The 15,536-nt window shown below is 41.7% G+C and overlaps 1 protein-coding gene across 27 annotated transcripts in view; it reads right to left on the reverse strand.

The window, feature by feature from the left end:
* Window positions 1-15,536, reverse strand: part of CEP112 (centrosomal protein 112) — a 418,997-nt gene that overhangs the window by 138,991 nt on the left and 264,470 nt on the right. The window contains exon 22 of one of the 27 annotated variants that reach the window (XM_079905667.1): window positions 2,972-4,547. The exons of the other annotated variants lie outside the window; for them this stretch is intronic. Coding sequence (XP_079761793.1) covers window positions 4,338-4,547 — 210 coding nt within the window. The 3' untranslated portion in view covers window positions 2,972-4,337. Of the gene's footprint in view, window positions 1-2,971; window positions 4,548-15,536 lie in introns of those variants that run through there. 27 annotated transcript variants of the gene reach the window in all.

The following is a 15,536-nucleotide window of genomic DNA, read 5'->3' on the forward strand; positions in this document are numbered from 1 at the left end:
TACGTCAATAGAACAAAATTAGGGAGTCCAGTAGTGCTGCACACATGGACAGTATACTGATTTTCAACAAAGCTGCAAAGGCGATTCAATACACACAAGACATTCTTTTCAACAAACAGTGCTGATACAACGGAATCTTAATCTGTATCTTGCACCAGTCCCCAAAACTGACTCAACATTGAACATAAATATAAAACTTAAAACTACAAAACTTGTAAAAGAAAACAGGAGAAAACCCCTGTGACATTAAGTTAGGCAAACATTTTCTTAGATGTGACACCAAAAGCGCTATCTATAAAAGAACAAAATGATAAACTAGACTTCATAAATATTAAGAACCGCTGCTCTTTGAAAGATAAAGGAATGAAAAGAAGCCACTGACTATGAAAAGGGTTTTCAAATCACATATCTTATAAAGGACTTGTATCTAAAATACATAAAGAACTCTCAAAATTCAGTAATAAGAAAGTAAACAACTTAATATAAAATTAGAAAAACACTTAAATAAACACTTTACCAAGGAAGATATTCAGATGAGCAATGCACACGTGAAAAGATGCTCAGCATTATTAGTTAGCAGGGAAATACACGTGCAATGAGGTACACCTATTAGGGTGGCTAAAGTAATATTACAAACTCAAGAACACCAAGTGCTGGCGAGGAGGCAGAGCAACTGGAACTACTACGCGTTGCTGATGGGAGTGCAACGTGATATGACCACCGCGGAAAGACTGGCAGTTTCTGGTACAGTTAAAAAATAGGCTTACCATATAACGCAGCAATCCCACTCCTTGCTATTTACCCAAATGAAATAAAACATTTATGTTCACACAAAATCTTTACATGAATGCTTAACAGTCCCCAAATTTCTCAACGAATTGGTACATCCATGCAATATTATTATTTAAAAAAAAAACAAACAAAAAAAACGAGCTACTGTGACACACACGTGAATGAATCTCAAATGCATGATGTTAAAGGAAAGAACCAGACTCAAAAGGCTCATATCGAATGATCCATTTATATGACACTCCGGAAAAGGCAAATCTATAGCTGCAGAAAACAGATGAGCGGGTCCCAGGAGCTGGGGCTGGGGGGGAACAGGGGCGACACCCCAGGTCTGGAGGGATATCTGAGCTGATGGAACAGTTATCTTGACTGTGGCGATGGTCTGTCAAAATCTGTGGAATTATACATCATCTGTATGTAAGTTATATCTTGATTAAAAATATTTTAAAAAGAGAGCAATCAGTGAAGAATTACAGGAGTATCGGAAAGAGCATGATTTCTCAGGAGCTGGTGTAGGAAGGGGGAGACGGGCAGGCCATGTGCTGAACGAGGATGAGTTTGGCAGGTCTTCCAGGCCGAGGGCACTGCCCGCGTGGAGCCAGGAAGGGAGAGTGTTTGCAGCCTGCTCGTTTACAGAGCGAGCGTCTGGCCTGGGCACAGCACAGATGTGTCTGTGGTGGGGGAGACAGTTAAAGGTAGAAGAAGACACCACTTCACACTCATTTTGATGGCTACTAGAAAAACAAAAAGCAAAAACAACAAGTGTTGGCCATGATGTGGAGAAACTGGAACCCTTGTGCACTGCTGGTGGGAATGTAAAATGGTGCAGCAGCTAAAGAAGACAGCACGGCAGATTTCTCAAGAAATTAACAACAGAATTATCATATGATCCAGCAATTCCATTACTCAATATATACCCAAAATAACTGAAAGCGGCAACTCAGACGTCTGTATACCCATGTTCATAGCAGCATTATTCACAATGGCCAAAAGGTGGAAGCAGCCCAAGTGTCCATTGGTGGGATGAATGGGTAGACAACATGTGGTCTATACACACAAACAATGGAATATTATTCAGTCTTGAAAAAAAAGAAGTTCTGATATACGCTATAAGGTGGATAAACCTGGAAGACGATATGCTAAGTGAAATCCGCCAGTCACAAAAAGACCAACGCTGCTGGTTCTACTCGTGTGGGGCACCCAGAGTCGCCAGAGACAGAGACAGAGGGGAAAATGGTGGTCTCCAGAAGCTGGGGGATGGGCAAACAGGGAGTTAGTGTTTAATGGGCATCACGTAGGCACCCAGAGTCGCCAGAGACAGAGACAGAGGGGAAAATGGTGGCCTCCAGAAGCTGGGAGATGGGCAAACAGGGAGTTAGTGTTTAATGGGCATCACGTAGGCACCCAGAGTCGCCAGAGACAGAGACAGAGGGGAAAATGGTGGCCTCCAGAAGCTGGGGGATGGGCAAACAGGGAGTTAGTGTTTAATGGGCATCATGTAGGTTTTGCATGAAGAAAGAAGTTCTGGAGATGGATGGTGCAATGATTTAAATGTACTCGATGCCACTGAACTGTACACTAAAAAATTAAGGTAATTAAAATTAATAAGAGGGAAAAGAAGGAGAAAATAGAAGAGAGAAATGAGGTTATATAAACCCTTTGTCAGAAAACTAAGGTGCCATGGTAACTCACTTTGTCGTGGGCAATGGTACCCGGAAGTTCTTAAGCGGGAGTGGGAAACGCCATTCGCTCACAGTCCACCTTGTCCTGAAGGTTCTGCCTAACGCTGTTCCTTGGTGCTTCTCAGGGCAGCTGTCCAACAGATCTAGACGGAGGCTCTGATTTCAGTCACATGGAATCAGAGTTTCATTCCTTCCATTGTCCCCGCCTCATTAAAATAACTCTCTTTGAGGCGAGAGGCCATTTTGACGTTGCCAGGGCCTGATCCAGCCCAGCAATGAGATCTGTCTTTTAGGAAGATCCCTGCCCTGTGTCTCAGTCTTACCTTCTTCTCTTTGAGGCCAGACGGTCCTGTGTCCCTCAGGGGCCTCAGACCACCAGCCTGCTCTGTCTCGGGGGTGTTACCATGTTCTCCTTTCATCCCCACCAGACGCAGGGCTTGACTCTCCTTGAGAGACGAGGAGTCTGACGTCAGAGAAGCCCACATTTCCTTTGACCCTCAGGAAGATTCCAGAAGCTAAGATGAGAGCCGGATGAACAGCCTGCAGGACAACCCTCTTCGAGGCTAATGAGGGCACAGCTGCCCTGCCCTGACAGAAAGATGAGTCAGGGGACAGGGATTCAGGCAGGGGTGGGCAGGGGCTACTGATGTCACAATCACGCTGAACAGTTTCTGATGTAACTCGTGTAACTGCTCATGTAACTCCAGGGCTGAGTACCAGCACATCCCTTTCTTTGTGACTCTGGTCTCCCAGGGGCAGAAAATGGGAAGAAAGTTGAAGATGCCCTAGGGCCTACGGGCAGGGCAATAAGATAACTAGATGGTGACCTTTGTACATCACTGTTCAGCTTACAAAGTGGTTATAACATAGAACATTTAGAAAAAACTGAAAAATGTAATTTAAAAATCCCATATAAACCCATCACACAAGGAAATGAGCTAGCATATCTCCATTCTTCCCCTAAATGTAAGTTTATCTATAGCTTACTTTTTCTTAGTCTCACGTCCCATATCGAATCCCTCAGAAAGCCGTGCTGGCCCCAACTTATAATACATCCAGAACCTGGCCACCCGCGCTGCCGCCACTCTGGTCTACGCCACCACCTCTCAGGAGGGTTACTGCAGCGCCCTCGTCATTGCCTCTCACCTGTGCTCTCACACGACTAGAATGACCTTTTCCAGCCTGAGTCAGATCACGGCACGGTACTTGGCTTTCTTCCATGCCTGCAGTTAAGGTCCTTACGACATGCTCGAAGGGCCTGTGTGGTCAGGACCCCTGGGGTCCCCCGAACCGCATCTCCCATTTCCTCTCCCTGGGCTGCTCTGCTCTCTTCACAGTGGCTTCCCTGCTGTTCCTTGGCCATGCCAGCCATGCTCCCGCTGCCATGTCCTTGCACTGGCTGTTCACCGTGCCGTACATTTCTTCCTCCAAATACCTACAAGGCCGACTCAACCCCTTCACTGACCTTATCAGTGAGGCCAACACTGACCACACTATTTAAATGGTCCCAACTCTGGAACTCCAGAGCCTCCCTTAACCTTCTCTATCATTTTATTCAATAGCACTTGGACACTTTTAAAAATTCCGTGTATGCTGCTTACACAGCACGTTCTCGGCTTAAGTCCGTCTCTCCTGCTGGAATGTGAGCTCTGAGAAGGCAGGACTATCTGGCTCTTTGTGCGCTGCTGTAGCAAGCGTCTAGGACCACTCTACACAGAACAGGTATCAAACGCTAAAAGCATGACAAACGTGCCATTGCCTGCTCATTCCCCTTAGCATCAGTTCTTCTTTTTAAAATAACAGTCCGCCCAACTCGTAATGCGCACATGCTAGCAAGTCCCTGCTTCTGCAGGCGCAGCCCTAGGGCTAAGACTCCTCCAGTGGAGCGTGAGTGGGGATGACGCATGCGACTGTTGCCATGGCACCTCCTAAAAAGTACTTCCTTGTCCTCATCTTCCTCCCCCCTTCCTGCTGGTTGAGAAGTGGTGACGGCTGGAACCATCTAAGGCAGAGGTGGAAGCTCCACACTGAAGATGACAGAGCCATTCCACGAGCCAGCCTGGGTTCCTGAATGACCTAGTGGGACGGAACAATTTGTTCCCACCCCTGAACCAGACTGTGATGAGAGAGTGAAGTAAACTCCCAATCTCACTTGTCCATGGTTTTGGGGTTCTTTTTTTACAGCAGCTTAGGCTCATTGTGAAGAATATGGAGAAGACTGTATACAATTTTTCACTTGTGATTTATCAATATAGTGAATTATACTAATAGCATTCCTAATATCAAGCCATCTTTGCATTCCTGGAATAAAACCCATGTGATCGTGGTATATGATGTTTTAAATGCACTATTAGATTCTATTGCCCAATACTTTATTTCATTTTTTAACAATATTCAGAGTGAGATTAATTTCTGTTTAGAGGGATATATTTCTGGGGTTTTTATTATCAATATTATGCTAACCAGGAAAAATTACTAAGTCAAAAGAGATAGATATTTTTAAAGTTAATAGCTTAGGTTACTGAAGGCTTTCAGGAAGGCTGTACCAATTTCTACTCATACTAACAACGTTTTAGAGTATTTATTCACTGCACGCTTGGTATTTGGTATTATTAATTTAAAACAAAACATGGTATTATTAAAATAATGTGTTTATTCAATGTATGCGAAGTAGCATCTTGTCTCAATTAGTGTTTCCTTGATTACTCGTGAAGATGCAGAAGTTTATTTAAGCCAACTGCACTTTTCCTAGTCATGTACATCATTTTTTTTTCTGTATCCTGTAATGTATTCAATTCAACTCAGTTAGTTGACCACTTATAATCATTATTTAATCATCACAATATTGAATCAGGAAACCCTGCCTCACATAGCATGATTGCTTCCCTTCCATTATGAACAGTGGTTAGAACAAGACGTGACTCTCAGCCCAGAGCTCTTCCACTGCACTATGCTCTGACACTCAACACCCAACACCTAACGCCCATCAGCTCACCATCTGCCCTCCCCTCACAGAGACTCTCTAAGCAAAATAAGTCAAGAGTGTGGATAGTCTCCTAATAAACTTTTGAGCTAAGTGCATTGAATGCTACTGAAATGTTAGTCTGGTGTGAAAAAAAACATCAGTAAAGGCTAGTCGGGGTATTAAAATAACTAGAGTCTAGTTATCTAAACCTAAGTTCAGTATTACTGTCAAAAAGGCACTCATTTAAAATATATGTATTCAGCATTATAATGTTTAGTAATTAAGTCATAGGATATATAAAAAGAAAAGATGCCTCCTTTACATAAAAAGTACCTTCATAATTAGGGTAATCATATAACTTAGCATGCAAGCTGGGACATGTTTAAGAGTGAAAGAGGCTAGGGAAACGTTAAATCATACAGGATACTGGGACAACAGGTATAAACAGGGACTTTCCTGGGCAAATTGGAATGTATAGGCTCACTATTTATGGTAAACTATCAAGATAGTGCCATAAATTATTATTTATGTTGTTATTTGTAATCATGTCATCATTGATGAAGATACTAATAAAACAGATTTTTTCATTTTATATTCTTCAGTGTTATGAAAAAAAGATGCCGTGTCCAATAAGACTCCTATAAGTTTGGCCACGAAGCTGAAAGAATCAAAAAGGATTGTACAGTTATCATTACTAATCTTAAACACACACACACACACACACACACACAAAGAGAAACTCTGACAACAACAATTATTAGTAAGGAGACTGAATCATTAATCAAAAAACTCCCAACAAACAAAAGTCCAGGACCAGATGGTTTGATGGGTGAATTCTACCAAGCATTCAAAGATATTTAATACCTATCCTTCTCAAACTTTTTCAAACAATTTAAGAAGAAGGAATCCTTCCAAACTCATTTTACAAGGAAGGCCAGCATTACTCTGATACCAAAACCAAACAAAGACACCATAAATAAGAAAATTACAGGCCAATATCCCTGATGAACATAGATGCAAAAATCCTCAACAAAATATTAGCAAACCAAATTCAACAATACATTAACAGTATCATACACCATGATCAAGTAGGATTTACTCCAAAGCAAGAATGGTTCATAATTCTAATGGTTCATAAGGTGATGACACACCACCTTAACAAAATGAAAGATAAAAATCATTGACCATTTCAATAGATGCAGAAAAAGCATCTGACAAAATTCAACATCCATTTATAAAAGCTCTCAACAAAGAGGAAATGTACCTCAACATAATAAAGTCTGTGTATGACTATCATATACAACTGTGGAAAGCCAAAAGCTTTTCCTCTAATATCAGGAACAAGACAAGGATACTCACTCTGGTCACTTTTATTTAACATAGTATTGGAAGTCCTAGCCACAGCAATTAGGCAAGAAAAAGAAATAAAATGCATCTAGACTGAAAAGGAAGAAAAACTGTCACTGTTTACAGATGACATAATACCATATATAGAAAACCTTAAAGACTCCACCAAAAAATTGTTAGAACTAATAAATGAATCCAGTAAAGCTGCAGGATAAAAAATTAATATACGGAAACCTGTTGTGTTTCTATACACTAATAATGAACTATCAGAAAGAGAAATCAAGAAAACAATCCCACTCACAATTGAATCAGAAAGAATAAAAACCTAGGAATAAATTCAGCCAAAGAGGTGAAAGACCTGTACACTGAAAACTATAAAACACTGCTGAAGGAAATTAAAGAAGACACAAATAAATGGAAAGATATTCTGTGCTCATGGATTGGAAGAATTAATACCATTAATATGTCCATACTACCCAAAGCAATCTACAGATTCAATGCAATCCCTACCAAAATTCCAGTGGCATTTTTCACAGAACTAGAACAAATAATTCTAAAGATTGTGTGGAAACACAAAAGATCCTCAATAGCCAAAGCAATCTTGAGAGAGAAGAACAAAGTTGGAGATATCATGCTCCCTGGTTTCAAACTATACTACAAAGCTATAGAAATTAAAAAGTAGTATGGTATTGGTATAAAAACAGACCTACAGATCAGTGGAACAGAATAGAGAGTCCAGAAATAAAACCGCACGTGTATGGTCAATGTACGACACAGGAGGCAAGAGTATACAACGAGGAAAGGACAGTCTCTTCAATAAGTGGTGCCGGGAAAACTGGACAGCTACATGAACAAGAATGAAACTGGACCACTATCTTACACCACATACAAAAATAAACTCAAAATGGGTTAAAGACTTGAAAGACTTGTAAGACTTGAAACCATAAGAATCCTGGAAGAAAACATCGGCGGTAAGCTTCTGACATCAGTCTTAGCCGTGTTTTTTTGGATCTGACCCCAAAGGCAAGGACAACAACAGCAAAAATAAACAAATGGGACTGCCTCAAACTAAAAAGCTTCTGCACAGCAAAGGAAACCATCAACAAAATGAAACGGCAACCTACTGAATGCAGAAGGTGTTTGCAAATTATATCTGATAAAGGGTTAATATCCAAAATATATATAAAGAACTCATACAAATCAACAATAAAAACTAAACTAATTAAAAAATGGGCAGAGGATCTAAATAGACATTTTTTCAAAGACATACAAATGTCCAAGAGACACATGAAAGGATGCTCAACAACACTAGTAATTAGGGAAATGCAAATCAAAACTACAATGAGCTGTCACCTCACACCTGTCATGATAGCTGTTATCAAAAAGACGAGAAATAACAAATGCTGGCAAGGATGTGGAGAAAAGGCTACATCTGTACACTGTTGGTGGGAATGCATATTGGTGCAGCCACTACAGAATATGAGAAATTAAAGATATAACTACCGCATGATCTAGCAATTTCACTTCTGGGTATCTACTTGAAAAAAATGAAAACACTAATTTGCAAAGATATATACTCCTCTATATTCACTGCAGCGTTATTTCCAATAGCCAAGATATGGAAACAACCCAAGTAGCCATCGATGGATAGAGAAGACGTGGAATACTACTTAACCATGAAAAGAAAGAAATCTTGCCACGTGCAACATGGATAGACCTTGAGGGCTTTATGCTAAGTGAAATAAATCAGACACAGAAAGACAAATAGTGCATGATTTCACTTATATCTGGAATCTAAACAGCAGAACAAAACCCAGACCCATGGATACAGAGAATAGTTTGACCGGTTGCCAGCGGGGAGTGGAGGTTGAGGGGCAAGATGAACTGGGTGAAGGGGATTAAGAAGTACAAACTTCCAGTCATAAAATAAGTAATAAATTAAATAAACAATGGGGATATACTGTATTGTATGGGGAATAGAGTGAATAATACTGTGTTAACTTTGTATGATGACAGATGGTAACTAAACGTACACTGTGGTGATCATTTCGTAATGTAGGGAAATGTTGAATCATTATGTTGTACACATGAAACTGATATAATATTGTATGTCAAGTATGCTTCAAATAAATAAATAAATAACACTCCTATAGGTTTGGCCTCGAAGCCAAAAGGATCAAAAGACCTGTACAGTTATCAATACTAACCTTAAACACACACACACACACGGCTCTGGGCACAAACACCTGCTCACTTACTTGCTCCCGCCTCTCTTAGTTTGGGTATCAGTCTCTGAGGACGGCAAGTAAACTGCTCTACTTTCAATAACTTACCGATTACTATCACTTGCTGCACTGACCTAAGAGTTTTTTCCTTTATTCTAGGTAAAAATTTTTCCCTTAAGAACGTCCAAAAAGGATAAAACCAACAACAACTGGCGAGTGGCAGAACTCCCATTTATATTGGTACGATTAGAGTATTAGAAAGTTAGGCTACAGAATGACAAGGGGGGTTAATCTTAGAAACTTTAAATGTTTACTTTAAAAATAAACAATGATTCATTTATAATTCTAGATCTGATTTTCAAATAATCCCTAACATAAAATACACTGTCTTTTCATTTCCTCCTAGTAAAACTTAGCTCTCCAGCCTAGGAAAGCTATAGCCTCGGAAGTGAAGCTACTGCTTTGCTCTCCCAGATCTGCTGGAAAACAGGAGCCCTCCGCTACAGGAAGCAGCGCAGGTAGAGGGGGTGCGAGAGGTTCTCAGGGAAACGGTGGGGAGCTGCGCATCAGGCAGCAGCGCTTCTCCACCTCACCCGCCCGCGACTCTGCAGCCCACGCAGGAGAGGGCGGTAAAACCCTGGCAACGTAACTATTCAAGCACGAATGATGACAGATCCTCTGCTACTTCGGCTGAATAAGCAGACACCCCAGATACGATTCCAGTATTTAGTGGGAGCACTGTGAAACAGGTGCCTCGCATCAGAATCAGAAGAAGTGGGAGAGAGCTGGGAATTGATGTTAAACTGAGTCTCAAAGGAACACACAGTTCCTCTTGTTACACAGAGATACATTAACTGATTGAACTAAAATATGTGGTTTGGACTGATTTGAATATATTGTCAAAATGACAAAAAATCTTAGCTTTTGTATAAGACATAGCCCCTTTCACCATTCAAAAGAAGGTTTACGATTGAGGCCATTTGAAGATACTTTAAAATTCTAAACAATATAAATGAACACCAATCCATCATATTCAAATTACGAACACACCCAAAGTTTTCCAAGTTTCCATTTGTGCAAGTTTTTTCTTTTCCAGATTAATTTATTGTTACTTTTAGAGGTATCATTAGAGTCCATTATACCAAGCTGTGGGTTAAAAACCCAGAAGAAAACACCGACTTGAAGTTCATCAACGTTTGTGGAATACTGTAAAAATCAAATGGGATGTTGTTTGTCAATCAATTTTTATAAATCTGAACTGTTCGAGAATCATATTTAAAAATTTAAGGATACAAACTTCACATTTTTAGCAAAGGAAAAACTCAGGGAAAAGATCAAAGTAAAAAGAACAGAATTGAGATTAGAAATCCATTTTAAGCCAAAATGACGTCTTCATAAGTTAATATTAATCCTTTAATTATAAATTTCAAAGGTTTAAGTAGTTTCTATGACCTTAGCTTTGAATAATTGTACCATATGGAGCTTTTCTTAAATTTGAAAAAGATGCTGAATTGTTGCTCAAAGCCTTTTAATGACTTCAGGCTGGCAGAATTCCAGTATAATCCTTCAGATACCATTAAAATTACAGACCAGGAGCCCAAGCGGGTAAGTACTATGTCAATTTCATAAGAGCATTTTACTTAGTACGGCGTGGAAAATGCTTGATGTGTTCATATATTTTAAAATATCAAATCGTGAAGCTTAAAACAACTACTTATACTGGAGACTTCACAAAGGAATTGATAGATTACACAAATACAAATAAGAATTTTGTGTATCATAAAATTAAATGACAAAAGTAGAAGGCAAATACCAAAAGTACCTGCCACAAAGAGCTTCATCATCCTAAACATAAACAGGTTTATATAAGGTGATGAGGATAACACTAGGACATTAACAGAAGAGAAACTGACAAAGGAGGTGAACAAGCACTTCTCAGAAAATGAAACACGAATAGCAAATCTATTATATATGTTCAGTCTCACTCTTAAAAATGCAAATTAGAAACAATTAACGTTTTTCACCACCCCACACCCCAAATCAAAGAAGAGGTTTAATACTAAGGACTGTCTAGATAAAACAGATATTCTGTTGGGGAAAATACAAATTAGTACAACCGTTTTGAAAAGCAATTCGATCCTGTAATTCTACTGGGATCTTAAACTAAGGGGTAAAAAAAGGGAAATGTTGACAAAATTTGATGTATGAAGATGTTAATTTTTGCATCAATTTACATAAAAATGTTTAAAGCTAAATGTTTAAAAATAAAGGAATTTCACACTAAATCATGCTACATCCATAAAACACAGTATTATGAAAAAATGAAAACTACATTTTCAAAGAATTCCAAATGACATTGGAATATTATTAGCATAGCTCTTAAAAAAGCAAAAGGCATAGCTGTTTATTTAGTATGATCTCAGTCAGCTAAGTTAATATAGCTATTTTATATACATATTAAATTACTACTATTGGTTATCTCTGGGTGGTGATAGTAACAAGGAATTTTACACCTCTCTATTTCCCATATTTTCTAAAATATCTTCTATTTCAAGAAAGGCTATTTTTAAAATAGCTGAATAGACTTCTGAAAGAATGGTAAATTTTAAATACCAAAGTTTTTTTGTTTTGTTTTTTTGCGGTACGCGGGCCTCTCACTGTTGTGGCCTCTCCCATTGCGGAGCGCAGGCTCCGGACGCGCAGGCTCAGCGGCCATGGCTCACGGGCCCAGCCGCTCCGCGGCACGTGGGATCCTCCCGGACGGGGGCACGAACCCGTGTCCCCTGCATCGGCAGGCGGACTCTCAACCGCTGCGCCACCAGGGAAGCCCCAAAATACCAAAGTTTTAATCAAACATCTGAGAGTTACCCACGACCATCATTTAATAATAATGTTCTTTAATTTTTCAAAGGTTCAGATTTTATGGACTTTGTTTCAATTTGGTTTAAAAAGATTTTAAAAGGCTGGAAAAGCAGCTTTCACTTTGCAAATGTCAATCATTCATTCTCTTGGATTCTCTATTTCAAGTATTTTGACCTTGTGGAGGTATTTCATGTTTCTCTTAACTCAGAGCCATTGAAGATATCACTGGGGTCTAAATCGCTGCTGACAGAAACTCAGGGAGGATCTGGACTTAGGAATTCTTTTATAACCTTAACATTGTAAGTGCTACTGAAACAACCCAGACCCACAGGGAAGGTTACATTTAGATTATTTATTATTCTGGGGTTATTCTCTCCTCTTTGAACCTCAACTTTATACTTAATGAGAGAAAACCAATTTCTAAATCCTCAATTCTCACTGGAGTTTGAAACACTAGCAAATATTTTAACTTTCAGATTTATTTTAAAATGATAAAACATTAAACCTTTTATAAGACATAGTGAGAAGAATTCAAGTAACATGCACGATGACACAACAGGCTAGCAAGAGAATTATCTATCAATTCATTAGAGCTAATTCAAATTTTTATAGTGAGAACTCAAATATCTATTAATTTTTAAAACTATCTTTAAAAGATGTTATGCTTTGCTTTTAACTTACTAATATGAAGGGAATTACAACAATAGAAATGAATATTTGAATATAAGGTGCATCTTGTCCTACCCAAAGTACATATACTGCTCTGAAAGCAAACTTGGATGAATCAATGGCAATTTTTAATTTATTCGTATTACCATTCACAGTAGCAGAAACCGCAGAACTAATTTCTAAGTTCATCGTCATTCGTTTATTCACTTAACATGTACGAATGCCTACTTTGTACGAGGCACCATGCGTGATCATGAAGCTTTGGAAACGAATATTTCACAAGGACTGTTTCAGGGAACTCACAGCGCTGTTCTCACTGCGTGGGGAACTCCTTCAACTAGTTAAGGAAAAATATACATCAATGGGAAATGCAAATTGCTCTTCGCATCAAGAGCAGAGCACTTGTATTTTATCATACGGACTCTGGAACTCATGGCACTAACATGGCAACTTAATGCTCTCCTCCTGTCCCCCAGGCCCTCCTGATGCCACCAAGTGCCTGCATTCCAATTCATTATCCATGTCAGCTAAAATCACTCCACTTAAACCCCGCTTCTATCTTCCTGTATCACTTGTGTTCTCAGTTCAGTTCAGGGCATTCCATTCTTCCACACTCACCCCGCCATGCTCTGCTCTCTCCCTGCAGAACCCCAATCCTACCCGTGCACATTCCCTCCATCCCCTTCCTTCAGCTGCATCCCAACCATCTGCTCAGCCTGCAGCCCAGGGGTCCCACTCGTCTTGAAATTCCTCAGGCTGCACAGACTGCGGTGATACTTTACTAAGGATCCAGATGGCATCAGACAGAAGCTCTTCTCGAGTCTCGTCAGACTCCTTTGTATCCTTCCCAATTCTCTCCTTCCTTCTTCCCCCTAGAAAGTCACGGCTCCTGCCATCCCCTCCTTAACATACACAGGTGAGCACCCACCATGGGCCAAGTTTTCTAGACACTGGCAGTACAGAAATGAACGAGATAGACAAAGTCCTGCTAATGAGGTTATGGTCTAATGGGGGGTGGGCGTTGCAAATAAGTAAAAAAATGAAGACGTATTCAGAGAGTGAGACGAGCTGTGAAGACCTCGGGAGGTGCTGAGGAGGGAGGGGGACAGGACGTCAGCTAGAGGTGGGGCTGCAAGAAGAGCGGGGGACAAGCGGGAGGACGACTATAGGAGAACGCGCGCGAGAGCATCCCAGGCAGGGAGAGCACCCCAGGCAGGGAGGGCGAGGCGGGTCCCAGGAGCAGAGCCCTGCCTGCCGCGCTCACGCCCTCGCCGCTCGGGTCACAAGCCGCAGTGGTGCGCGGGTCTCTCGTCTCTCTCTCCCTCTTCCAGGCATTTCCAGGTGTTTCCACCTAAGCGCCCTCCGTAACTCCCGCTGCTCTCCGGGTGACACCTCCCTGGAGCGTCAGGCTTCCCCTCACCTCCAGCCCCTCGCTCCCCGCTCCCTGACCCCTGCAGCCGTGCTCCGGCCACACCGCCACCTGCAGCGATCCGTCCAAGGTCATCAACGATTCTCGGTTTCCAATCCTGGGGCCCTTCTCTCACCCTCATCCTTCCGGGTCTTCTGTTGCATTCCTGGCAAGCCTCCTTCCGAATACTCTCCTCCTTCCTTCCCATGAAAATGCCTTCTTCCTCGCGTCCCTCTCACCGTAAGGGCCCTTCTTGGACCATCTCTCCGACTTCACCGATGAAGCCCTCCCCAGCTGCTGGTTTTCCGTCTGTACTCTCCCTGCGCAGGCTCCATTCTAGGGCTACTCCTCCGGTCCTGCTCTTCCTGGGATTAACTACAGACGTCCCTTCGACCGCAAGGGAACGTCACAGCTGGGTCCAAATGCAACTGACGTTCATAACCGACTTCATCCCCTTCCCCGGACCAGAGACTGTGACATTCCCCATTCATCCAGGGCGGGGTTTACACCTCACAAGTGTAATCGGCGCCGTGGCTGGGCTGACTCTCACACACGCCTCCTCTGGCCCGTGCTCACCACGAGGCCCCCACCACATTCCCGTACCTCTGAGGTGCCCTCGGGGACCTGTCACCTGGATTAATCCAGTCCTGCCAGCTACCTCTACTCCATGGCACCTTGGAAAGATTCTCCTAATAACCGCTCGAATCTTGACACTTCATGGCTTAGAAACCCTCAGTACTTGGGCTTCCCTGGTGGCGCAGAGGTTGAGAGTCCGCCTACCGATGCAGCAGACGCGGGTTCGTGCCCCGGTCCGGGAAGATTCCATGTGCCGCAGAGCGGCTGGGCCCGTGAGCCATGGCCACTGAGCCTGTGCGTCCAGAGCCTGTGCTCCGCAACGGAAGAGGCCACGACAGTGAGAGGCCCACGTACCACAAAAAAACAAAAACAACAAAAAAAAACCTTCAGTACCTCCTCACTGTTACCCCATGAAGCCTAATCCCCACCACAGCTTCGGAGGCCTCCGGCGCCCCCGCCGTCTCCAGGCTCGTCGCTGGCCACCCTCCCTCAGTAGCCGCTATGCCACGCACATGGCTCTTGCCGTGGTCATTCCTGTGGCTTAGAACACACTAGAAAATCCTACACATTACCCGTGTCCAGTTCAAGTGACATCCATCTCTTCCAGGTAATTTCCCCTGATTTTCTTAATAGAAAACCATTTCCCCCCAGTTCACACTCTACCTTGCATTACAGTTATCTGTGTACGTGTGTGTGTCCTGCAGCCACTACTGTTTTATAATCTCCTTAAGGACAGTGCCTTTTTTTCCCTTTTTCTGTGTAGCCCCAAAGTGCCTGGGATAATGCCTTTGAGATATAGAAAATATTCAAGAAATACTTGCCAAAGAAATTACTGATGGCTTCTAATACTAATTTCTTTTATTATCTGTAACCTGTCAATTCGTTAGTAACACATATAAACCTATCCTTGAAAAATTCATCTCCTATTAAAAAGAAACCTTTAAAATGTGAACACGTGATTCAAGAAAATGAAGGCCTAAGCTGTATGTTTTATAAGTCTGGCTTTACTATGT

The sequence above is a fragment of the Stenella coeruleoalba genome (assembly GCF_951394435.1).
Source record: "Stenella coeruleoalba genome assembly, chromosome: 19".
In the NCBI taxonomy this organism is placed as follows: Eukaryota; Metazoa; Chordata; class Mammalia; order Artiodactyla; family Delphinidae; genus Stenella; species Stenella coeruleoalba.